The sequence below is a fragment of the Ochotona princeps genome, chromosome 18 (genome assembly GCF_030435755.1).
Source record: "Ochotona princeps isolate mOchPri1 chromosome 18, mOchPri1.hap1, whole genome shotgun sequence".
NCBI lineage: Eukaryota > Metazoa > Chordata > Mammalia > Lagomorpha > Ochotonidae > Ochotona > Ochotona princeps.
Window position 1 is genome coordinate 47,197,340 of NC_080849.1, and position 24,566 is coordinate 47,221,905.

The window sequence follows — 24,566 nt, forward strand, 5'->3', positions numbered from 1 at the left end:
TGCAGGTTGACCAGAAGTATAGTCACTAAAGCCAAGCAGAAACAAAACAGCAGCCATAAGCTCTATGATAAAAAATGCACCCTAAAAATTAGTAGGTGCCAAACCTCTAAACTAGATCCGTATAGTCACCCTAAGTGTCTTCAAAGAAGAGAGTGGCATGCCAGTCTTTTACTGATCTTTAAATCACCTGTTATCTGCAACCATAACTTCTTTGTGCTGGAAGCTCTGATGTTTTTGTTTTATGAGAAAGGCTTGATGAGAGAGGGAGTAGTTAGTTTCTGTCATTCTTTTCTCATACTGTGCAATTTTTTTCCAGTCCTAGAAATTCCAGTTGGTGCATTTAAAAATATTTTCTGTGTGTATGCTGAGATGCCCTCTATCTTCACTCACTATATAAACATTCATATCATTGAATGTAGCTAAAATGGTTACATTAGAGTCTGTCTATTAGTCTAACATTTAGATCACATCACCTTTGGGAGAATGAGATATACTTAGTTGTTACTTTGCAATCAAGTAAGTTTAATCTCCCTTGTCCATATTCTGTTGGGAGACGCTCCAGTTGGCAATATTAGTGAGTGTTTTAGTAAAGAAGCTACTCTGTGAGTTTGCCTGTGTCCACTCAAAGTGTCAGTGGTTATTTAATTCTTCCCGGTGCTAACTCACACATGTATTGTTCATGGATGTGGTTTATTCCAGAATGAGGGCCTTCCTTTTCTGTGTCTCTTGTTCTTTAAGATTCCTCCATAATTTTTTGTTGGGTAGTTGCCTTGAACACTGCCCTGTGGTTATCTGGCTGTAAAATTGGGGAGAGAGTTAGAGGGTTTAGGTTATGACCACTTCATACAGCAAGAACTGCAACCTAACCCCAAGCCAAAAGTTGGGCGAATGCTAGTTTCTAATGAGCAGTCTTCTCCCAAGTGCCCACATCTGCTCACTATCCTATCGCCGAGGCAGTTGGGTTTTGTACTCTGTCCACAGGTTACTGTTATCTGAAGGACATTTGAGCTGGTAGATGCTTCCTCAACCCTAACAGAAGCAGAATTACATCTATTTTTAAGTAAAACAAAACAGAATCGTGGGATTTTCTATGGTGTTTGTTGTCTTGAAAAACAGGCTCCAGAGTGATTCATTTTCCCTTGCTGTTCAGAGACTTGTATAGAAGGGCATGTGAATAGGTGAGCTTTGCTAACCCTCTGTTCCTTGTCTGACTGCAGCCAGGGCACTCCACAGAAGGCAGAGAACCTGAAAACTCTCCCAAAAGCATTCACAAAGGAGTCCACATCTTTATATGACTTTGAAAGCAAAAACTATTGTATTATGGGCGAATGATTTTGATTCCAGCCAACCCTGCAGGAAGCCCAGAGTTCTGGCCTCCGATCAGCAGGAATTTGTGACTTTTTTCCCCCAACCAAAGAGAGCTCTAGCTGTCACAAGATTTTCTGAAGAGGAGAATTCTGAACATGTCCATGGGTGGGTTTAAGATGCCCTTCTTGAAACCCGAGACATGAGCAGAGTAGAGGCTCTTCTGCACTGGTGAAATTGTGTTCTCCTTTCCAGCTTGACCTAAAGATTGTCCATCACATTACAGGAGTAACAGTTCATCAGTCAAGCCTTAGAAACTTATGTGGAAAGCTTAGTAACACTATGGAAAAAAAATGACCTCCAGTACAGAGAATATTCTTGGCTAGGTTGAATCAAATGAATTAACCATTAGCCAAGTGTAGGGTCAGATGCCTTATGTAAAATGAAAATGGATGATTTGACACATAGAATTTTTGAGTGCTTTTCATTTTATTTAAATGATGAGAGGTGAAAGAAAACAGAAAAGAGAGGGCTCCCAGCCACTGGTTTATCCCCCTGGTACCCACAACAGCTCCTGACCAAATCCAGGAACCTGGAATTCAGTCCTTCTTTCCCTTGTGGATGACAGGGATCCAAATTCTTAACCCATCATCTGCTGCCTCCAAGGAAGCGCATTAGCAGGAAGCCGGATCGGAAGAGGAGCAGCCAGGAATTGAACCAGGCTCTCCTTAATGGGCCGACCTTTAAGTATAAAAGATAACTCATAATTTGCCTCAAAATCATAGAAAGAAAGAGGTCCTAAACCTACATCTGCCTGTTTTTTTTTCCCTGCCCCCTGATATGGTGTTGGATTCCATTAGAGGACCAGAGAGAACCCTCACCTTACAGTTTATGCATTACCTGCCTCTAAATAATTCGTACTAAGACGTGGTTTTGGTAGTTTCCTTTAATCAGGCAAGCTCACACTAACATGTTGGACCTGAGTCTTTTTTTGATTGCAACTTTGACATAAATATCTGAATTGGGCTAAGGCATCCAATTTGATTCCATAATGTCCCCCTTCCCCCCCTTCCCGTTCCTTCACTGCTTCATTGTATACACTTGTCATCTGCTCCTTAGCTCTGGCACCCACAACCTGCAATAACCTAGTAGCTTTTTCACAAGAACATTAACACTTCTGTGCAGGCTGCTGCCTCTGAATATAAATAGATTTTCCTTCCAGATTGAGAATTCCTCAGGGATTCTAAAACTTAATGCTTTCCCCAAGGAACTACCCACCAAGAGACCACTTTGGGAGAATACAGAGAGACAAAGAAAAACGTAGATTCTCTAGTGTACTTTAAATTTTCAAGCATGACTGGCTGTAGATCGCAATTTGAGAACGAAATCCCGGAGTGAAACATCCAATCTTCTGGTGCCCTCTTGTGTTAAAAAGGAGTACTCAAAAGATCAAAATACATTTATCTTCCCGAAGTCCTGCTGGTAAGAGCTAGACTAAGTGCTGTGGATCAGATAGACAAGAGAAAACTTATATAAAGGTGACTGTGCATATGTATTAATTTCGCCATTCTCCCATCCAAGTACTAACCAGGCCCGACCCTGCTTAGCTTCCAAGATCAGACAAGATCGGGCGCATTCAGGGTGGTATGGCCGTAGACAATTTCAGCATTCTATATAGACCAATCCATTTAATCCCCATAGCAGCCCTGTGGGGTCAGTACAAGGGCTGCTTCCATTTTACTGATGAGAAACTAGACCCAAGGAGCTAAATAACCTGCCCGAGGTCACAGCATAACTAAGCAGTAGATGCAAGGTTTGAACCTGGCTCTAGAATCTGTGTTCCTGATATTGCACTTGGCTCCCTTGATAGGTTGAAAGGTTTCTTTTCTCATGAACTGAACTCCAAGCCTTCTGTTGATTGACTGAGAGGAAGGCAGGATCTGTGAAAGGTTTTAGAAAGGACATGTGGTGTGCAGACACAGGGTTAAGTGAAGGATCTGTTGACCCCCTTGCCTCTGCAGTGACATGTTGAGGTGAGAGCAGGTTAGTGCTACGCCAAGGCACCTGTCCCAGTGAACAAATGTACCCTGTTGGGCAAAAACCTGAGACCTTCCCACTGAAAGCTGTCAGGGACCCTCCTGTGTCACCAGATGTCAGCAAGAAATGCTGTGAGACCATGTCAGTGTTGTCTCAGTATGTGTTCATTTCTGTTTTCTTATTAGGAGGGCTTCAGATCAGAGTACAACTTCAAGCCTTGCACCTCATGGTCATGGCACTGCCTGACGCTAACAGGGATACAGCCCAGGTACGTCCTTTTCAATGTCATGGCCTGTCATCGGAGGCTGTTAGTGCTCAGAGGAAAAATAAACACAAAGGTGACAATTTGCTGTGCCACCTGAAGCATGCTGCCAACCCCCGTCCTCCCAGGCTTCCGCTGACATCCTCCTGAGTATGTCAGAATGAATAGAAAGCTGGATTCTTCCTTGAAGATTCACCTTGCACTCATCTAACCCTTCAGCTCAGTCATCCAGCTCAGCCAAGCACTGAGCTAGGTGTTGGGTATAGAAGAAGCAGAAATGAAGACTTAAATAGAACAGTGCCAGAAGTAAATGAGACCATAATGTTACGTTAAAAGTATGAGACGTGTAAGAGAAGTTCATCAAATTGCACATTATAAAAAACTATGCCTAGCTTTAAAATTTTTGCACCATAAATTCTCTTTTTATTACATTTTTCAATGATCATTTTGAAATACATTTATATGAAATTGTAGCATTGTTGGTTTTCAGCTCCTCACTTTAGTTTTTTTTTTAAAGATTTATTTTATTTTTATTACAAAGTCAGATATACTGAGAGGAGGAGAGATAGAGAGGAAGTGGAGCTGCCGGGATTAGAACTGGCGGCCATATGGGATCAAGGTGAGGACCTTAGCCACTAGGCCACGCTGCCTGAGCCCCTCACTTTAGTCTTACAGCAAGAAAATTTGAATGGTATTCTGAGGCAGTATATATGAAGTCTCAGATTAAATGAAATTTCTAAAAATCTTCATATCTTGATTTGTATGAAGATAATCCTATTTAAATAATCCTAAAAAAAATCCTGTGATTTCAGAATTTTGGAAATTACCTGATAAAATCTGGTCATTTTTCAGATTAGGAAAATAAAGTAAGAGGAAATAATTTCATATTTTAGAACACTTGATAATTCCTCTTTCCAAATATCCCTGGCTTTATTTTGAGTTCATTGTTTTGCTGTGCGTTGGTAAAAGTTGAAGCTTCTCTTGTATTTTGGTAATGATTCCATACACAGTAGGGATTTTAGAAGATGTAAAATGAAGCTAAGATAGGGATGAGTTGAAAAGAGCTCACAATTTTGATGCCAGGAAATGTAAAGCTGAAAATAAAGGCAGTCCCTAGTGAGATTTCTGCCTGTGAGATCCAACCAGTTACACAGTAGGAGCATCCATGTCCGTTATGATGTGTGCCATATCCTCAATGCAAGATGGAGGGTTAGCCATCACATTAACATGTCTGTGTCTAATGTAACTCAGCATTTTTTTTTCAGAAGCTTTTTAGCTTGCTTTTTGGCTTTGTCAATGTTAATCCCTTTTATCAGAAATAAAAGAAATGGGCCTGGCGGTGTGGCCTAGCGGCTAAAGTCCTCGCCTTGAAAGCCCCGGGATCCCATATGGGCGCCGGTTCTAATCCCGGCAGCTCCACTTCCCATCCAGCTCCCTGCTTGTGGCCTGGGAAAGCAGTAGAGGACGGCCCAATGCTTTGGGACACTGCACCCGCGTGGGAGACCCGGAAGAGGTTCCAGGTTCCCGGCTTCGGATCGGCGCGCACCGGCCCGTTGCAGCTCACTTGGGGAGTGAATCATCGGCCGGAAGATCTTCTTCCTCTCTTTCTCTCCTCCTCTCTGTATATCTGGCTGTAATAAAATGAATCAATCTTTTAAAAAAAAAAAAGAAATAAAAGAAATGGTGGGCATTTGGCTGCATACTTAAACAACTGGTTATGAGGCTCACATCCCACATTGAAGTATCTGCATTTGAGTCCCACCTCCTGCTGCTGATTCTGGCTTCCTGCTAACAGGAACCCTGGGAGGCAGTGATGATGGCCCAAATAATTGGGTTGGGTTTTTGTTACTGATTTGGAGACTTGTATTAAATTCCCAGTTCTTGAGTTCAGCCCAACCAAGCCCTGGCTTTTGCAAGCATAATAAATAATTAGTGGATTTGCAGCACTTTCTCTCTTTCTTGTTCTCTTTCCCTCTCTCTCTCTCAAAAAAAAGGGGGAGGGGGAATCCAATTGTAAGGTATTGAAATTTCATACCTTCTCATATAACTGAGTGTATGTGAATTCTCATGTAATTCATTACATTTTCAATACATTTCTGCTAAAAGGTCACTAAATTTGAAATTGGTAAATAATTTTCTCTCTCCCTCTCTCTTTCCCCTCATCCCTCTCTCCGAACCTCTCTCCCTTCTGTTCTAACTGTATCTCTCTTCCTCCTACTCCATTCTAAACAGTGACTAGAACTAAGATGAAAACAATGTGATATAGAGGTCAAGACTTCTATCCCAAGAACTAGTTTCCTTGGTTCCGATCTTGCCTTTGCCACCTGATCATAAGCAAATACACCATCCATCCCTGTTTCTTCCTTTTTAATTTCATTTTATTTATTAGTATCATTTTATGATACAGTTCCATAGGCCCTGAGATTTCCCCTACTCTCTCCCCAAACCTCCCCCACTGAGTTCCCCTATATCATTACCACAATATAGTTCCTCATAAACAGTCATAGATCCATCATTGCATGCATGGACAATGGCAGAGAGTCTAGCATCCCATTGTCATGACACATCCAACAGTTTCACTGGAAGTCCATCCTTGATCTGGAAGTGGAGATGCACACTGCACCGCATCCTCATATCTAGACATGACAGTCTCCACTTCACAGTCACTATATATCCCCCCAAGTGAAAAGCTGCAACAAAATCAACATCAGAAAGAAAAACAGAAATTTACAATGCCGTGAAGTTAGACAGCATACTACTAGATATGATAGTTCCTATTACACAGTTGCTGTACATCCCTGTTTCTTCCATGGAATAATCATAATAGTACCTACCCCTAAAGGCTTGACAGGATTATATATATATATATATGTATGTATATATATATATGCATTTATGTGTGTATATGTATATAGTTCGATATAAATATAACAAGGAACAGTGTATGGCTCTTAATAAACGCTGTCTATTATTTCTGTCTGTGTGCTATACATCTTCTCATTACAAATACTGTAGCAGAACTCAAACTTGAAAGACCAAAAAGCACCTTCTTTTGGGACTCATTCCCTTGGAGAATTTCAGAGGTTTCTGATCCCTAACTTTATGGTTATGAGACTCCTTTAAAACTCACCAAACAGGGCCCGGCGGCGTGGCCTAGCGGCTAAAGTCCTCCCCTTGAAAGCCCCGGGATCCCATATGGGCGCTGGTTCTAATCCCGGCAGCTCCACTTCCCATCCAGCTCCCTGCTTGTGGCCTGGGGAAGCAGTCGAGGACGGCCCAAAGCTTTGGGACACTGCACCCGCATGAGAGACCCGGAAGAGGTTCCAGGTTCCCGGCTTCGGATCAGCACAGCGGCTCACTTGGGGAGTGAATCATCGGATGGAAGATCTTCCCCTCTGTCTCTCCTCCTCTCTGTATATCTGACTTTGTAATAAAAATAAATCTTAAAAAAAAAAAAAAAACCCACCAAACAAAATATCCAAGGCGGGGCTAGGCATGAAAATAGGAGCCAAGAAACCCAATCCAGGTCTCCCATTAGAGTGTCAAGAACTCAACCTGACATCATTGCTGCCTCCCGCAGTCCATTACAGAAAGCTGGAGTTACGAGCAGGAATAGTGCTGGATATTGAACCCAGGCACTCTGATAATGAGAAGCAGCTATGTAAACTGGTGCCTTAAATGCGATACCAAAAACCCGCCCTTCAAAAACAAAAAAAGAAAAAGAATTTTTTTGGCTTAGAATAGCTGCACATCGCTTCTTGGCCTTTTGTCTAAGATCAAGTGTTGACTAGTTACATATAAACATTTGTCTTTACCCAGCTGAGGATTTCAAAATTGAAAAACAATGGAAAATGACACCCATAAAGGAAATTTTTATAATTTTTTGTTTATTTGTATTTTATTTGAAAGAGAGAGAGCTTCCATCTACTGGTTCACATTCTTAAATGCCCCCAACAATCATGATTGGGTCAATCAATGGCATTAGCCCAGAGTTCAGTCTGGTCTCCCACATAGGCAGTAGAGACCCGAGTACTTGAGCCAGGTATGTCTCAAGGTACGCAGCATCAGGTGGCCAAGGCTCATAACAAACACTCTGTAATGGGATCTGGGCCTCCCAAAGGGTGATTTTACTGCTGTGTCAAATATGTGTCACAGTAGTAAATATTTTCAATTTTTTCAGGTGGGTTTATGTTTCAGTTGATGGATGAGAACCTAATGTTATTTAAACGAATTCTCCTCTCCCATGGAAATAGCAAATAATTTTCAACAGTAATGTTTTCATTTAAAGATTTTTTTTTAATTGCTTTTTTTCCTTCACAACATAGTCCATGTTTCATGTTTGTTCGGGGTGCAGTGTTTGTCTGGCTTATATTTAATTTTGGTATTTTTATAAAACCTGTTTAAGATAAAAGAAGAAAGTGCAAATTTATTTGTAGAAACTACAAAATAGACTCCATAAACTGGAGCTACTGTTGTGAATAGTCGATCAACTGCTGATGTGTCTTCTTAGCACTGTTGAGGAATTGAATGGGAAACATGACATGTTTAGCCCTCAGACTTCAGGCCATTTTCTCACAGCCCAGTGAAGAGGTTTAGGAATGAGTGGTAGCAACTGTGTTGCCTTTTGATCATTTACAATACTATAACACAGTCCTTTTCCTGTTAGGCACTCATGACATTTTTCAACAAAGTGGTTGCCAATGAAGCCAAAAACCGCATGAGCATGTGGAACATTTCGACTATAATGGCACCAAACCTTTTCTTCAGCAGAAGCAAACATTCTGACCATGAAGAATTACTGTTAGCAAACACTGCAGCCCACATCATCCGCCTCATGCTGAAGTACCAGAGGATTCTGTGGAAGGTGAGTGACAGCTGGTCAGTGTCCTGTTCCTGGGAAGGCTGCATACACCAGAATGTTCCTGTGATTGAGCAGTTCGTTTAGTCATCGGCAGGGAATCCAGGGAAACCGTCCTAGGTTCCTTGTGGTGTCCTTCCACGGCTATGGCCTGCACACTCAAGCGTCCAACCAACCGCAGATCAAAAATACAGTTTAAAAAAGTTGTATCTATCTTGAACAGGTACAGATTTTTTCTTGACATTATCTGATAAATAATATGGCATTATGGCTATCCATGTGGGAATTGCATTGTGTTTGGTATTATTAGGAATCTAGCAATGATTTCAAGTCTGTAGGAGGATGAACATGGGTTATATGCAAGTATGCTGTTTTTAGGGTACTTGGGCATCTGTGCATTTTGCTTTCCATCAGGGCCCTTGGACCAGCCTTCTGCAAACACTAAGGGATGCCTGTGCATTCTTGAAGAGCTCCTGATTAGCATGATTTTTTTCATGAAACTGTAATCTTGATAGATTTTCTGTACAAGGACAAATGCCACAGCTATCCGAAATACACAAGTTCTGGAATATTCTGGGATATTGAACTCAATCAGTTACCACAACTGAAGGCAGAATGTGCGAGGGAGGTAAAGTGTTTGCTCTCCACTCAAAATTATGTTCTTCTCCAGGTGCCATCCTTCTTAATCACCCAAGTAAGAAGAATGAATGAAGCCACCATGTTGTTAAAGAAGCAGCTCCCAAGTGTGAAAAAGCTGCTTCGGAGAAAGACCATTGAACGGGAGGTAATGTGAGCACATGAGGCATGGAGGCACTCACCAACCAGCTTTTCATTTCTCAAAGGGAAGCCCGGGGTGTGCACTGTGGCACCATAGGGTGAAGGCTGCCACCTGCAACGCTAGCCTCCCATATGAAGAGCACAACTCCCATAGAGCATCCGAGATAGACTTGAGTCCTGGCGATTCTGTTTCCTATCCAGTTCCTTGCCAATACTCCTGGTAAACTGATGGTGGATGCCCAAGTGGTTCCTGGCCTTGACTTGGCCCCACACCCACTGTGCTGGGCATTTTGGAGAAAGAACCAGTGGGAACAATCACCCTCACTCTAGGGGTGTGTCTGTGTGTGTGTGTGTGTGTGTGTGTGTGTGTGTGTGTGTGTGTGTATCTGCCTCTCTAAAACTGCATAGTTGTTCGGTGAATTTCAGTATGCTCACAATGTAGTGTAGCCATCACCAGTAGACATGGCTTCCACTATTTGCATACTTAAAATAAATATTTGAAGGCTTTTTTTAGCAAATCAAATGCCTGGGTTTCCTTAGGGAACAGTGTCTTGTGGAACTATTGAAACTTTTTGCAAAACTAAGTTCAGTGTGTACTGGCCATAGTTTCTTGCCATTTTTATCTTTCTTAAATTCTTTGTTGAAGACTGGACATGTTGGTGTGTTATGATTGTGAGCACTTTAGGAATAAGCTTTGTTCTCCTCCCAGAGGTTGTCAGTGTTGGTTGTTTTTCTAGTGCTTTTTCTATTAAACCCATTTTGCAAAATCTGTATTTGTTTTATGTGGCTGCTGTTCTGTTAGCTTAATGGTTACTTAATGATTGGGCAGAGATTTCCTTAAATGCCTGAAACCAAAGGGAAAAAAGGTTGCTCCTAGTCTAGTGTTTGGGGCCAGCCACATCTCTTAACCAGGTATTCTGCAACTCTTTGGTGGCCTTTGCTTCTAGCTTGCACAGCCTGAAGGTCTTCCAGAGGTGAGAACTTAGTACCTTTTAGGTCATGTGAACAGTCTTTTTTTTTTGGTAAGATTTTTATATTTTTATTGGAAAGGCAGATTTACACAGAAGGAGACACAAGAAAGAAAGAAAGATCTTTCATCTGCTGGCTCACTCCGCAGGTGGCTGCAATGGCTGAAGCTGAGCCAGTCTTAAGCCAGGAACTAGGAGCTTCTTCCAGGTCTCCCGTATCAGTGCAGGGTCCCAAGGTTCTGGGCTGTCCTCCACTACTTTTCCAGGCCACAAGCAGGGAGCTAGAAGGGAAGAGGAGGAGCTGGAACACAACCTGGCTGCCATATGGGATCCTGGCAGTTGCAAGGCAAGGATTTAACTACTAGGCTGCCATGCGGGGCCCAGGTCATGTGAACAGTCTTGGGGAGGAATTGAAGCTTCTAGATTCTTAGGGGTGTATCAGAAGTTTTAAAGCCCTTCTTCTCTCGGTATAGAGTACTGCTTCCTTACACTGTTAGTCATATTTTCTTTTCTCCAGTTCCTGTCTGCTGCATCAGACAGCTTTGACTGAAACATCTGCCCATAAATGTTTTCAACATGACCTCGTTTTAGCACCCCTCAGGTTCCAAGTTAGACAAGATAAAGGCAAGCCTTTGAAGCCAAGCTTTCTGGGAGCCACGGGCAGGTTAGAACATGAAAGTGGAATTGTTTGTAAGTAAGGCCAGTTCTGTCTCTTCTGGCGCATGTGCCAGGGACGCAGTGTGAGCCAGGGAGCAGGGCTGGGAAAAATGTTAAGTGTGTAAGCCACAAAGTTTGCTGTTCTTGAGCAGATTCAGCGATTTTTCCTACATAAGCATTCGCCAGATTGTAACCTCTGGGTTAGTATGCCGAGCTCTGAGAAGGCCAGTCTGTCTGAATTTCCCAGTTCATCCATTACCTCTATGGACAGACAGGTGTTTTGGAGCTTCTTGCTCTGCCGTTTTCACTCTGGAACATATTAAAAGCACAAAGATGATATGCAGAGCTAAAGCTTCGGTTATAAATCATTGTGTTAGCCTGGAATTCTCTCTTTGAACCTCAATGCTCTTATCTCACACATTGGGGGAAAGGGTAGTAAAGACATCTCTCAGAGTTGTCATTAGCATCGGATGACATCATGTATGTAAAGCACCATGCTAACTGTATGTTGCTACGTGGATGTCAGGTATTTCAGTGTTTTCATTGCATAGAGGACCAAGATAGAATTCGAAGATTATCAGTACTCTGTAAGAAAGTACTTAGAGATTCAGCACAGGTCTTTCTTTAGTTCAGGTGTGCTCTGCCTAGCTTTCTGTCTTTAACTTTGACTGGAATCGACAATTTGCTCTCATGCTACAAATTCAAAAGTTGGAGGGTTTCCATGCATTCAAGGTTAGCCACTTGGACTAATTCTCCTGGACGGAAGTAATGCTATCCATTATGAATTGTGTGCATGGAAAAGCAGGCAGGTGTATCCTGCAGAGATGTTTTATGTATGGATGAGCAGGTATGACCACGTGTTTCTCCCCTCTTTTTAAGTGGAGAATAGCACACAGGAAACACTGTCCATCTCTTATTTTATGGACTTAAGATATCATGATAGGCAGGCATTTGGCACAGTGATTATGATAGCACTTCAGATATATTAGGTTGCTTTGGTTCGCATCCTAGCAGCACTTCCATTACCAACATCCTTCATGTTCACACACGGGAGACATTCAAGTCCTTGCTCCTTGCCTCTCCTGTAGGAGACCCAGCTTGAGTGCTGGACTAGCAGCTTAGACCTGGACCCAATCCCAGCTGTTGCAAACACTTGGGGGAATAAACCATGGGTGGACAATCTCTCTCTCTCTGTGTATCTCTCTCTGTTTCTAAATAAATGAAAATAAATAATGATAAGGCCTTCTTTGCTGCTTTGGCATGATATCCCACTGACATGCAATGATTGATGGAAACAACCCATATTATTGAAAGTTAGATTGTGTCCTGTTGCTATTACAGTTTGTGCTTCAGCGAATGAAGTTGTATATGAATCTTTTTCACAAACGAGGTATAATATAGGATAGATTCAGATGTTGAATTGTTGGGTCAAAGTGATTATGCATTTTATAGTTTGATAAATATTCCCATCATGTTTTCCATAAAAACATGAATCCTAGAACACTAAGTATGCTTTTGTTTTTGCTTTTATTTTAGATTACAGGCACCAAGACTTCAAAGGTACTACAGAAATCGCCATCTTCAAGAAGAGTGGTAAGGAAATAAGTCATTTCCTCATGTTCTGGTTAACTACCTTGGTAGCATGCTCTGGCTGCACCCCCCTTCAACTTGACATTTTCAGGGTGATACATGAAGGAGCAGGGACTCGAGACACTGTTGCTTTGTGAAGTGTGGTTAGGCATCCTGGATGCAAGTCAGAAATGTTACCGAAAAGCTTAGGGGATTAGGACGATTATGATCATAATAAGGATGGAGGGGTGGAGTTTCTTACCAGGACTTCTGGGGAGCTAGTGAAAAATGAGGTGATCAAAGGAGTATTTTAGGTGTGCAGTCTTGGCTGCAAGGAGCAAGGAACCCTCGACCAATGCAGTTCCTTCAGTATCCACCCCCCTGACATGCTTTCCTGGTTTTTGCTGAAAATGAACCTTCTTTTAAAATATTTGATATTCGGGTCCGGCGGCATGGCCTAGCGGCTAAAGTCCTCGCCTTGAAAGCCCCGGGATCCCATATGGGCGCCGGTTCTAATCCCGGCAGCTCCACTTCCCATCCACCTCCCTGCTTGTGGCCTGGGAAAGCAGTGGAGGACAGCCCAAAGCTTTGGGACACTGCACCCGCGTGGGAGACCTGGAAGAGGTTCCTGGTTCCCGGCATCGGATCGGCACATACCGGCCCGTTGCGGCTCACTTGGGGAGTGAAACATCGGATGGAAGATCTTCCCCTCTGTCTCTCCTCCTCTCTGTATATCCGGCTTTCCAATAACAATAAAATCTTTAAAAAAAAATAAATAAAGCCTATTTCATATCCACCTGAATTTAAAAAATAAAATAAAATAAAATAAAATATTTGATATTCATTTCTTAAGGTTTCCACAATGGGATGCTGCAAACAGGGTGACTTAAAACAGGACACATTTTTTTTTCCTCTTGTGGTTTTGAAGATTCAATATTCAAACTCAAGGTGTTAACAGGATTGATTCCTTGTGAGGACTGTGAGGGTGGGGTCTGTTCCTTGCCTTACTGCTAGCTTTTGATGAGGCCAGCAGTCCTTGGCATTGCTTAACTTGCCCTGGAACCCCACAGTCTCTACCTCCATCTTCCTGTGGGTCTCTCTGTGGGTCCCAATGTCTGCTCTTCTTATAAAGGCATTGGTTGTATTACATTAAGGGCCCACCTTATTCTCCTCTTGACTAATCACATCTCAATGAACTTGTTTCCAAAAAAGGCCACCTTCAGAAGGGTAACACATCAGTATACCTCATGAGGCAACAATATTCAACCCATATTCATTCTAGGGTATGTTATTGATTTGATTCATGTAAATCTTGACATTTAAGAAATCCATCCTTGCAGAACACAGTTGTTTCTAATGTTTACCTGACAGTGGCCACATCCTGAAACAAATAGAAATTTACTTCTGTTCATCTTCTAGGCAGAGAGCTAATTTATTGGGAATTCAGAGTTTGAAAGAAACTTCACCAGGAAGCATCAGTCTTTGAATGTTCCATGTAGACCAGTGCTCCAAGGTCCATGGGCCAGTCGCATCTTAGGAAAGTAGACACCTCCTTCCCCAACGCCAAGGCACATTGCTGTGCGTGGTGCTACCAGCCAGCTTCCTGGGGTCCAGTTGCAAGTGTACATGTGGAATGAGGTCCAGGAGGTTGATGGCAGCTGATTAACACACAGAGAGAAAGATCTTCTAGTTCACTCCCCAAGTGACTGTAATAGCCAGAGCTGAACCAATTCAAAGCCAGGAGCCAGGAGCTTCTTCCTGGTGTCCCATGTGGGTGCAGGGTCCCAAGGCTTTGGGCCGTCTTCTACTGTTCTCCCATGCCACAAGCAGGAAGCTGGATGTTAAGTGGAGCTGCTGGGACATGAGCATTCACACACATGGAATTCTTGCACATGCAAGGTGAGGATTTAGCCACGGAGCCATCACACCAGGCCTGCATTTTGCCATTTTTACATATAGGTAGATATAGATATAGATATAGATATAGATATAGATATAGATATAGATATAGATATAGATATATGCACTCACACACTTACATACTGCTTATTCAAAGCAATAGTGTAGAGCCTGGCACGACAGCTCAGTGGCTAAATGCTTTACTTGCATGAACCGGGATCCCATAAAGACACCAGTTTATATTCCAGCTGCTCCGCTTCCCATCCAGCTCCCTGCTTGTGGCCTGGGAGAACAGCAAAGACGGCTCAAAACCTTGGAACCCTCTACCCATGTGAGGGACCCAGCAAAATCTCCTGGCTCACTCCTGGCTCCTACCTTCGGACTGGTTCAGCTCTGGCCATTGCAGCCACTTGTGGAGTGAAGCAGCAGATGGAAGATCTTTCTCTGTGTCTCTCCTTCTCTTTGTAAATGTGCCTTTCCAATAAAAATAACTAAATTTTTTTTAAAGAAAGAAAACAACAGTGGATACATATATTAGTATCAGTTAATGTGGAAATCAAGACAAAGATTAAATGTGGAAAGAGGAATATATTATTATGTAAGCCTAACTGATATAATTCAGTGAGAATCACAATTGTGAGTATTTATATACCAAAGAATAGGGATCCACACTTGGTTTTTTTACAGTATTTCTTATCTTCCACACATGAGAGAAAGCATGTGATATCCTTCTATATTTGAAGAAGCCATAATATCTAATTATTTCTTAAAATTTTCTGAAAGTTAGCCTTCTTAGGATATATTCAAGTTAAGAATTTTGCCTTAAATTGACTTATTTAGGACATTGAATTATTAGAAACTTTGTATTTATGTAGTTGTCCAGTTTGAGCCCAGTCTTACCTTTAAGGCATTATAGAAAGTCCTTTTTTATGTAGTAAAAGCAAAACCCAAGATTCAGTTTAGTCATTAGTGAGTCTCCTGGTAAATGAGAAAAAGGTGATTCCTTCTAGAAGAAGCTGGTCATTCTTACATGGTTCCCTAAGCTGAATGTCGAAGATGTCCGTCTCAGAAGTGCAGTCCTTGGATCTCTGTTTATGCTAGTTTGATGGAATGACCTGGATTTTTCCTCTTGGCAGTCTGATGTGCCAGAAGGAGTCATCCGGGTCCATGCTCCGCTTCTCTCAAAGGTGTCCATGGCCATTCAGCTGAACAGTCAAACCACAGCCAAAGACATACTGGCGAAATTTGAGTATGAGAACAGGTGAGTAGAGCCTGAAGGCAGTGCTCTGAACAGAGAACAGAGCTTGCATGCATTGAGTACCTCTCCTGGCCTTTGCAGATTTGGCCTTTGGAAAATCAGATTTGCTGCCTTGAAGATGGTTAATAGACAATACAGTGCTGGTGACAACAGGTTTTTTTTTTAAAAGGAATTTCTACAAATTTCTAATTGATACGGTCTGTCTTCATGTCTTCATTTACTCAAGGAATTTTACCTTCTATTGGAATGAAAATTATGGCTAGTTTTGTAAGTATGTTGGTAGATTTCCAGGAGTGTGTTTAGGCTGGGTTCCCTTGCGGGCTCAAAGCTGTGGCTTTTAACACCTTCAACAACCCTTAGGCTCTGGATGATACTTACACAAATTCTGTGCGTGTCTGCCAGTTGTCTTACAAGAGCATAAATCATAATTGTTGTCTGAGTATATTGATTCAAGGACTAACATTTGCCCTGAGGGTTCTAAATTTGTGCATTAGGGAACAATTGTAGTTTCATGATCTGCAGTAAAGGATATCTGATGGATATGCTTTCAGAGAATTTCTGGGGTGGGAGTTAGGCTTAGTGAATAAGGTGTTGCATGAGAGACGTACATCCTGTATTGAAGTGCATAGGTTTGAATCTTAGTTCTGATCCCAGTTCCAAGTTTCCTCTAATAGATCCTTGGGAGAAAAAATTGCTTCCTCAAGTATTCAGGTTCCTACCAGTGTGAGAGACCTGCACTGAGTCCCTGGCTCCCAGATTCAACCAGCTCTGCCCCAGCCACGTGCTCCCTATGATTTTGGGGAAGTGACCCAGTGTTTGGGACCTTTGTCTCTTTTTCTGACTCTGCCTCTCAAAAAAAAAAAACATCTGATTGTATTTAAGGAAAGTAGTCCTGTTGAGCAAAGAAAAGCAATTGCAAAAGTATAGACATTATATAATTCAACTTATATATGTTTTTGAAATGACAAGCTTATATAAGTGATAGGCAGATTAGTGGGAGGGATGAGTTTGGGAGAGAGATGTATCTAGAAATAGGGAGAGATGGAGGGAGGAAGGAAGGAAGAGAGCAAGAGGGAGGGAGGAGGAAAGAGATAGAAAGAAAAAACTGAAGAGAGGCGTAGGAGGAGAAGGGAAGGGAGACAGGAAAAGCCTGTGAAATTAATCTGTAAGTTAGGAGTGTGGCTCTCTGCTGGGGATGAAAGTGTGGTGACTAAGAAGGCATTTGGCAGCTTCCAAGTTCTTTCTGTAAGCTAAAGGTACTGATGACATGATATATCCACTTGAAAATTCGGTCAGCTTTTATATTGATGATGTGTATAAGTTATTTATGTGCATATATGAATAGATTGGTTTATATTTGTGTGCATAAACACATTTTAAATGAGAGACTACATTAGAAAGGAAGGGTAGAAAGAACAAAAGGTGTCCCATGGAGTTGCCCCTTCTGTGATTCATTTCATATACCAGAGACCAAGAAGACATTTATCTCTAATTGTCTCCTGCTGACCTGAAATACTATAAATAGTACCTGTAGGCAGATCTGCTCTGCACTTGAAGTGTCATTCCAGGGATTTAGGCATCCCACTGATGCTTAGTTACATGTGTTATGAAAACTTAACTTTTGTGGCTAGACAATATTTCTAATAAAAATGAACTACAACTGCAACAAACCCTTTGTAGCAGCTTATTCAGATTCTCCTGTAAGGACTATGGCCTATTTCAGTTTAAAAATTGTAAACTGGCCAAGTTCTGGTTCTTATCATCCCAGGCTTACTTCCTAGCTGCCTTGTCTGATCACTGTCTGCTGTGTTTAAGTAAATAAGAAGGGAGGAAGAGTGCCTTTCTTTTCGTTTGCACCTTAAACCCTTGCATAGAACATGACAATGGACAAGAAGACTGAAAGAGGTTTACTTCCAGGACGATAGGCCCTAAGAAACAACACTGATGACTTCTGGAAGTTTCCTTAGGCCTCCCCTGAATCCCACATAGACACTACAGAAACCTCTCACTTGGGACTGACAACAGGCCCAGACGACAAAGAGCTCCCAGAAAAGCCTTCTCCCCCAGCCAGAGGACTGATCACTGCAAACCTTCAGGCCCAGACCGACTACTCGAGCTAAGCACTGAGAGGAAACAATGCCCACTGTCTCTGTGTTTTCGGAGTATTCTCCCATCCTCCACCCAGCAGAGCCAGGTCAGGCTCTGATTCCCAGCCCGAGTCACGTCTGTACAGTCTGGTGATGAGACTTGACGAGACAGTGCAATGCCAGCTGCAGGCTACGCTCCCCCTCTCAGGGTCACCAATACCACGGAGGAGCTGAGCTTCCAATATCCATTCCCATCAACACACTGGGCTTCTCCTCGGCATCCTGTTCCCTCCTGGTATTAGACCACATGGAAGGTTGAGCCTTCATCGAACTCCTGGGACAACAGGTGCTGGGAGGTGAGAATAATTGCACTGTACTTCCATTCCCTCTTTTCTGGTATTAGAGAGACCTAGAAGGAATGAAGAAGCCTGAACAGCCTCTGTCTCCCCAGCTCTGGTGGCAGCAGAGCCCAGCAGGGAGCTGATCTGCCCTTTAACTTAGAGGAAATAAAGCAGCAGCAGTTGGTGTCCCACATACACGGAGGCCTAGCAAGACAACTAAACATAGATGGCCACCCAGATCTGTGGTGAACCTTATGAGGGTGACTGCCTGCCCAAAAACAGAGCTTCAGTGAGGATCCAGAATCTCAAAACGTCTACAGTTCAATGCAAAAATCACTCCTTACAGGCAAATTACAACATGAATGAGGAAAGACCACCAACAGGTGCCAGCACTGAACAGAATCAGATGTTAGAATGACCTGACAAAGGTTCGACAGCCATCGCAACGAACATTTCCACAAGCATTTATGAAATATTTCGAAACAAATGAAAAATAAGAAACCTCAACAAAGAAAGAAGCACTCATTTTTAAAACTGAAAAATGCAATAGATGAAGCTAAAACCTTGCCAAATATGCTCAGTAGTAGAGTAGGGATCTTAGTGAATAGAATTCACAAACTTGAGGACACATCGAAAGAATGACCACAGCCTCAGGGAGTTGTGAGACGATATCAGAAGAGCTTGATTTAGTATCATCAGGATCCCAAAGGAAGGGACACACAGCGAGCCCTAGAAAGTATTTTAATAAATGTGAAGGAAGGTTTCCCAAAGTAGCAAAGGACATAAACCTGTATGTTGAAGAAGCTAAGTGAACTCAAATTGTGGTAAAGCAAAACATTATAGTTAAAAATTGTAAAATTCAAAACCGGAGAGAAGCCTGAGGCATTCAGAGTGAAATGGTGCGTTTTCTAAGGATGACATCACCTCAACTTGCAGGAAAGCATTCATCTGAAACCATGAAGGCCAGAAGGATGTGGCTGATTTTTCAGGTACTGCAAGAAAAGAACTGTCAACTGTGAATTCTGTATTCAGCACAAAATATCCTTCAAGAGGGATGAAGGAAATGAAAACACTTTCAGATGAAGGACAACTAAGAGAATCTGTTGCCTACCCACCTGCCCCAAAACAATGTCTAAAGGAAAATATCAGCTATTCTGCTTCCAATCTATCTCCCTGCTATTGTCCCTGGAAAAGTGCTGGAAAGTGGCCCCAGTGCTGGGGCCCCTACCCACATGGCAGTCTTGAGCAGAGCTCTGGACTCTAGGCCTCAGCTTATCCCAGCCCTGGCCATTGCAACTACTTGGGGAGTGTACCAGCACATAGAAAGTCCCTCTCCATTTCTCTGTGTAGCTCTTTCAAATCTCTTTTTAGAAGTTTAGAAGAGGGTTTATTGTAGAAATTTTTCCAGTCTCCTATAAACTACTGCTTATTAATGGTAAAATATCAGAGTAAAATAAGGTGTACTTTTGCTAACCTATCAAATTATCTCTAACTTAAAAATGAAATTCATAGATGCATCAGTGGTCTTCCCCTTTTATGTGACTTTTAATTCAAAGAACTAAAAATAAATATAACGATTGCATTCTTAGGGTGTGTGCTGCTTTCAGAAGCAGAAAACAGCAAGTGGTGGAGTGGGGGTGTGTGAAGAAACCGGACCCCTGCGCTCTGTCCGTTAGGAATGCGGCATGGTGCAGCTGCTGTGAGAAGCAGGATGGCAAATCCACAACACATCAAAAATAGCTTCCCCGTGGGATCCATCAGTTGCATTGCTGGCTGCATTACAAAAAGAATTGAAAGCAGGGTTCCCCCATGATATTTATATTCACATCTTCATAGCATTATTTACAATAGTCAAAATGACAGATTAAAAGATAAGCAGAATGTGAAATATGTGAATATATATAAAAAAATGAGAAGTACTCAGTTTTACAAAGGAGAGATATGTTGACATGCTGTAGTATCAAATAACCTTGGAGGCATTGTGCTAAGAGAAGTAAACCATTCACAAAGACTGCATGATTTCACTTATAGAAATAGAATCATAGCGAAAGAAAGTGATATGATGGTTGTCAGAGGCCGGGGTGACCCAGGGTACAGGGTTTGTTGTAAAATGGGCATAGAATTTCAGCTTTACAAGACAAAAAGAGTTTCAGAGATGTATGCTAAGTGGTGGTTGGACAAAGTTATGAATACCGTGAAACTGCGTACTTAAAAATTGTTCAGACTGAATTTTATGTTATAGTGGGGCTTTTAAAATATTTTTTTATTGGAAAAGCAAATATACAGATAGAAGAAGAGACAGAAAGATGCTCTGTCTGCTGATTCACTCTCAAAGTGGTTGCAACGGCCAAAGCCGAGCTGATCTGAAGCCAGGAGCCAGGAGCTTCTTCCAGGTCTCCCACATTGGTTTAAGGTCTCAAGGCTTTGGGCCATGCTGTGCTGCTTTCCAAGGCCACAAGCAGGAAGCTGGATGGGAGGTCGGGCAGCATGAACCAGCCCCCCGCATGGGATCCTTCCGGCTCCCTGCTGGTGGCATGGGAAGGCAGTAGAGGATGGCCCAAAGCCTTGAGACGCTGCACCCACATGAAAGACCCAGAATAAGCTCCTGGCTTCGAATCGGCTCAGCTCCAGCTGTTTTGGCTACTTGGGGAATGAATCAGTAATGGAAGATCTTTCTCTCTGTGTCTCTCATTGTCTCTTTAAATCTTTTCTGACAAAAATAAATATATCTTTTTTAAAAAAAATGTTTATCTAAAAGATAAATCTTTCTGTAAGGCACAAAACAGTTACATGGAGAATACATAGGAATCAAGCCAGATATCAATAACAGAGAGACAATTTGGTGATCTCCAAAGACTCTAAACCTATACCAACACTTGTTAGGAAGATGTAGGTCAAAGTGGAACTCTCAAGGAAATGTTTTTAAAATGCACGCAATGAAAAAAAAATTACAGTGAATCAATTATATATGGAATTCAGGTGAAGCAATGCAGGAAGACAATTTTTATTTTGAGAGCAAATTGTAGTCAAATGCTATATTATTAAGAAAAATCTAGAATCAGTCATCCAAATTCCCACCTTTTGAAGGTAGGAAAATAACAGCAGAATAAACCCAATGGAAGCAGAAGAATAAAAAAAAAAAAAAAAACGAAAAATGATAGCGAATATTGGTGAAACAAAAATCCACAAATGGCCGAAACACAACCAACACGAACCTCAAACCCTGGATAGTCCTATATAGCAATTAAATGTTGAATCTGTGATTTTAATATGTCTCAAAGGGAGACCTCCAAGCCCAAATATTTTACTGGGGACATCTAGCAAAAAAAGAATAATCGCTCCTGTAGTATGATTATTTCTAGAAACATAAGAGAACAAGATACTCTCTGCCTCATTTTATGAAGTTCTTATTATTTTGCTGCTACCAAAAGCAAAGGCAACATAAAGAAAAGTAAAACAAAAATACCTCTCATATTTAGGTACAAAAATCCTCACAAAATAGAATTTAATGCATACTCCAGCATGTATTAAAAAGTTATCCAGTGTGACATAGTGGGATTTAATTCAGATGCTCAAAATTTTTCAGCATTTAAATCACCTTAATGTATCAGAAGGATCAAGATCATGTAAGCCCATCAGTTAACAGAAAAAGCCTTTGACAGAATTTGACAGGAGTTCTTAAACAAAATGCTCAGCGAAGGAGGAAAACACAGTTTCCAAAACTTTGTAAAGATGGCTGCAGAAGCCTACAGCTAACCTCATACTGAATGACCAAGGACAGGCCACTTTGCCTCTAACGTCTAGAAAAAGGACGTACATATTTATAGTTTTCATTCAACATACAATATCAGAAAATGAAAGCAACAGAACCAAGTCAGAGGTAAGAAGTAAAAGGCATACAAATTATAAAGGAAGCAAGAAAACAGTCTTTATTTTCAAATGGTCTTATCATCCTCTTTAAAATTCCATTTTTTTTTTTTTAGAATTCCAGCTCCCCTAAACTTTTTTTTATTATTACTATTTTTTATTACAAAGTCAGATGTACAGAGAGGAGGAGAGACAGAGAGGAAGATCTTCCGTCCGATGATTCACTCCCCAAGTGAGCCGCAACGGGCCGGTGCTGTGCCAATCCGAAGCTGGGAACCAGGAACCTTTTCCGGGTCTCCCACGCGGGTGCAGGATTCCAAAACTTTGGGCCGTCCTCTCCTGCTTTCCCAGGCCACAAGCAGGGAGCTGGATGGGAAGTGGAGCTGCCGGGATTAGAACCGGCGCCCATATGGGATCCCCGGGTGTTCAAGGTGAGGACTTTAGCCACTAAGCCACGCCGCCAGGCCCTAAAATTCCATTTAAAAAAATAAGTTAGTTCAGCAAGGCCACAGAGTCAAAAACAAACATGCAAAAAATCGATTACCTTGGAGCACGTGAAAAACTGAGCTGCAAATCAAGCATAAAAAACACAATACCATTCATAGTTACTCCAAAAGAAACACATAAACTGAAATAGTTATGTACAGGATCTGTAAAATGGCAAAATGTTGTAAAGGAAATCGAAGAGGGCCTAAAAATGTGACATACCGAGAGAGAGCGAGCGTGCATTTTCATGAATTAGGGGATATTCTCAAAAGGTGCCCATTCTCCCTCATAAATTTTATTCCGCTTTTATAAAATCCCAGCAAGACATTGTGTAAACATGCATAAGCTCATTGTAAAATTTTGTATATAAAGACGGGCCCGGCTGCATGGCCTAGCGGCTTAAGTCCTCACTTTGAACATGCCGGAATCCCATATGGGCGCCGGTTCTAATCCTGGCAGCTCCACTTCCCATCCAGCTCCCTGCCTGTGGCCTGGGAAAGCAGTAGAGGACGGCCCAATGCTTTGGGACCCTGCACCCGCATGGGAGACCTGGAAGAGGTTCCTGGTTCCCAGCTTCGGATCGGGACAGCACCAGCCGTTGCGCTCACTTGGGGAGTGAATCATCGGACGGAAGATCTTCCTCTCTGTATATCTGACTTTGTAATAAAAATAAATAAATCTTTAAAAAAATTTTTTGTATATAAAGACCCAAGCACTAGAACGGTTAAAATAATACTGAAAAGGAAGAATAAAGTAGGATGCTCATATTGTTAAATATTAAGTGTAACTAGATAGTCATGATAGTGCAGTGGAAGATACACATCAATGGAATAGAATAGAAAACCTAGAAATTGACCTACACAAATATACCCAATGGGTATTTTAAGAAAAAATTTAGATGCAAAATTCTAGGTACAAAAATGTTGGATACAAAAAGTTGTAAACTATATATAATGTGACATGTGTATTACATTTCAAGACTATGGTTTGGGGATTTTAATTATATTCTCGTCACATAGCCATCATGGCTTACCCAGCTTCTCATCTGCTAGACCAAATCCCTGCCTATATAACATTCCTGAAATGAAAAACATGCAGACTTATAAACTTATAGAATGGGGTAGTGCTTGTGCAGGGTGTGGAGTATGGGGTCAGATTGGAAGAGTGAGGCGAATGTGCTAGGAGAAGACAGCAAGGGGCCCGGCTGCATGGCCTAGCTGCTAAAGTCCTCGCCTTGCGTGCACTGGAATCCCATATGGGCGCTGGTTCTAATCCCGGCAGCCCCTCTTCCCATCCAGCTCCCTGCTTGTGGCCTGGGAAAGCAATTAAGGATAGCCCATAGCCTTGGACGCTGTACCCATGTAGGAGACCCAAAAGAAGCTCCTGGCCTCTGGCTTTGGAAAGGCTCAGCTCCGGCCATTGCGGCCACTTGGGGAGTAGATCAGCAGACAGAAGATCTTTCTGTGTCTCTTTCTCTCTGTATATGTTACTTTCCAATAAAAATAAATCTTAAAAAAAAAAGCAGGCAACAGGACGCATTGTTGTGGTGATGGAAGTGTCATGGGTCTTGAATGGTTCTGTAGTGACATTCTGCTTGCAATATTGCACCTGTGTTAACATGTGTTTTACAGTGATGCTGTTGGGAGAAGTTGGGTAAAGAGTACACAGGAGCTGTAGTTTTTTAAGTCACAACTACACTCAAGTCTACAAGGATATTACCTGAAATATAACTTTGAAACAGACAAAAGATGCATCCTTTTTGTTTGCGATTAAGGAGTGGAAAAATAACCAGGCTCCAAGTTGCTTCGAATTCAAACGCGGATCAGCAGTGGCCTTTCAGATTCCACTGTCTCAGCACGGCGGTGGGAAAATGAGGTTAGGCAATTATTTCCTTTCATAAAGAGAGATCTGAACCTTATAAGTGCAGAGCACCAGGCAACATGGGCCGAGATGGTTGCGTTCCTTTTTTGGATAGTACTGGAATGAAACCTGATTTCTTTTTGGCCAGAGGGTAGTGTGAGCCCTGACAAGGCAGTACTCAATGCCCAGCTGCTGTGTGGCCAGCCCTGATGGCAGGAGCCATCACCTGCTGGGAATGGAGCCGCAGGTTTGCTGGAATCAGCTGTCAGAGATAACGGAGAGTCCATCCCTTCTGGATCTCAGCCGCTCATTTGTGCCAACCACACATGAAATTG

At 42.1% G+C, this 24,566-nt stretch overlaps 1 protein-coding gene across 4 annotated transcripts in view; it reads left to right on the forward strand.

Moving 5' to 3' along the window:
• The window catches only part of ARHGAP28 (Rho GTPase activating protein 28), a 178,796-nt gene that overhangs the window by 151,154 nt on the left and 3,076 nt on the right, over positions 1 to 24,566 (forward strand). For all 4 annotated transcript variants that reach the window (XM_058677033.1, XM_058677031.1, XM_058677032.1 and 1 more), the window contains 5 exons: positions 3,528 to 3,610; positions 8,271 to 8,468; positions 9,133 to 9,246; positions 12,401 to 12,457; positions 15,469 to 15,593. In XM_058677033.1, coding sequence (XP_058533016.1) covers positions 3,528 to 3,610; positions 8,271 to 8,468; positions 9,133 to 9,246; positions 12,401 to 12,457; positions 15,469 to 15,593 — 577 coding nt within the window. The remainder of the gene's footprint in view (positions 1 to 3,527; positions 3,611 to 8,270; positions 8,469 to 9,132; positions 9,247 to 12,400; positions 12,458 to 15,468; positions 15,594 to 24,566) is intronic.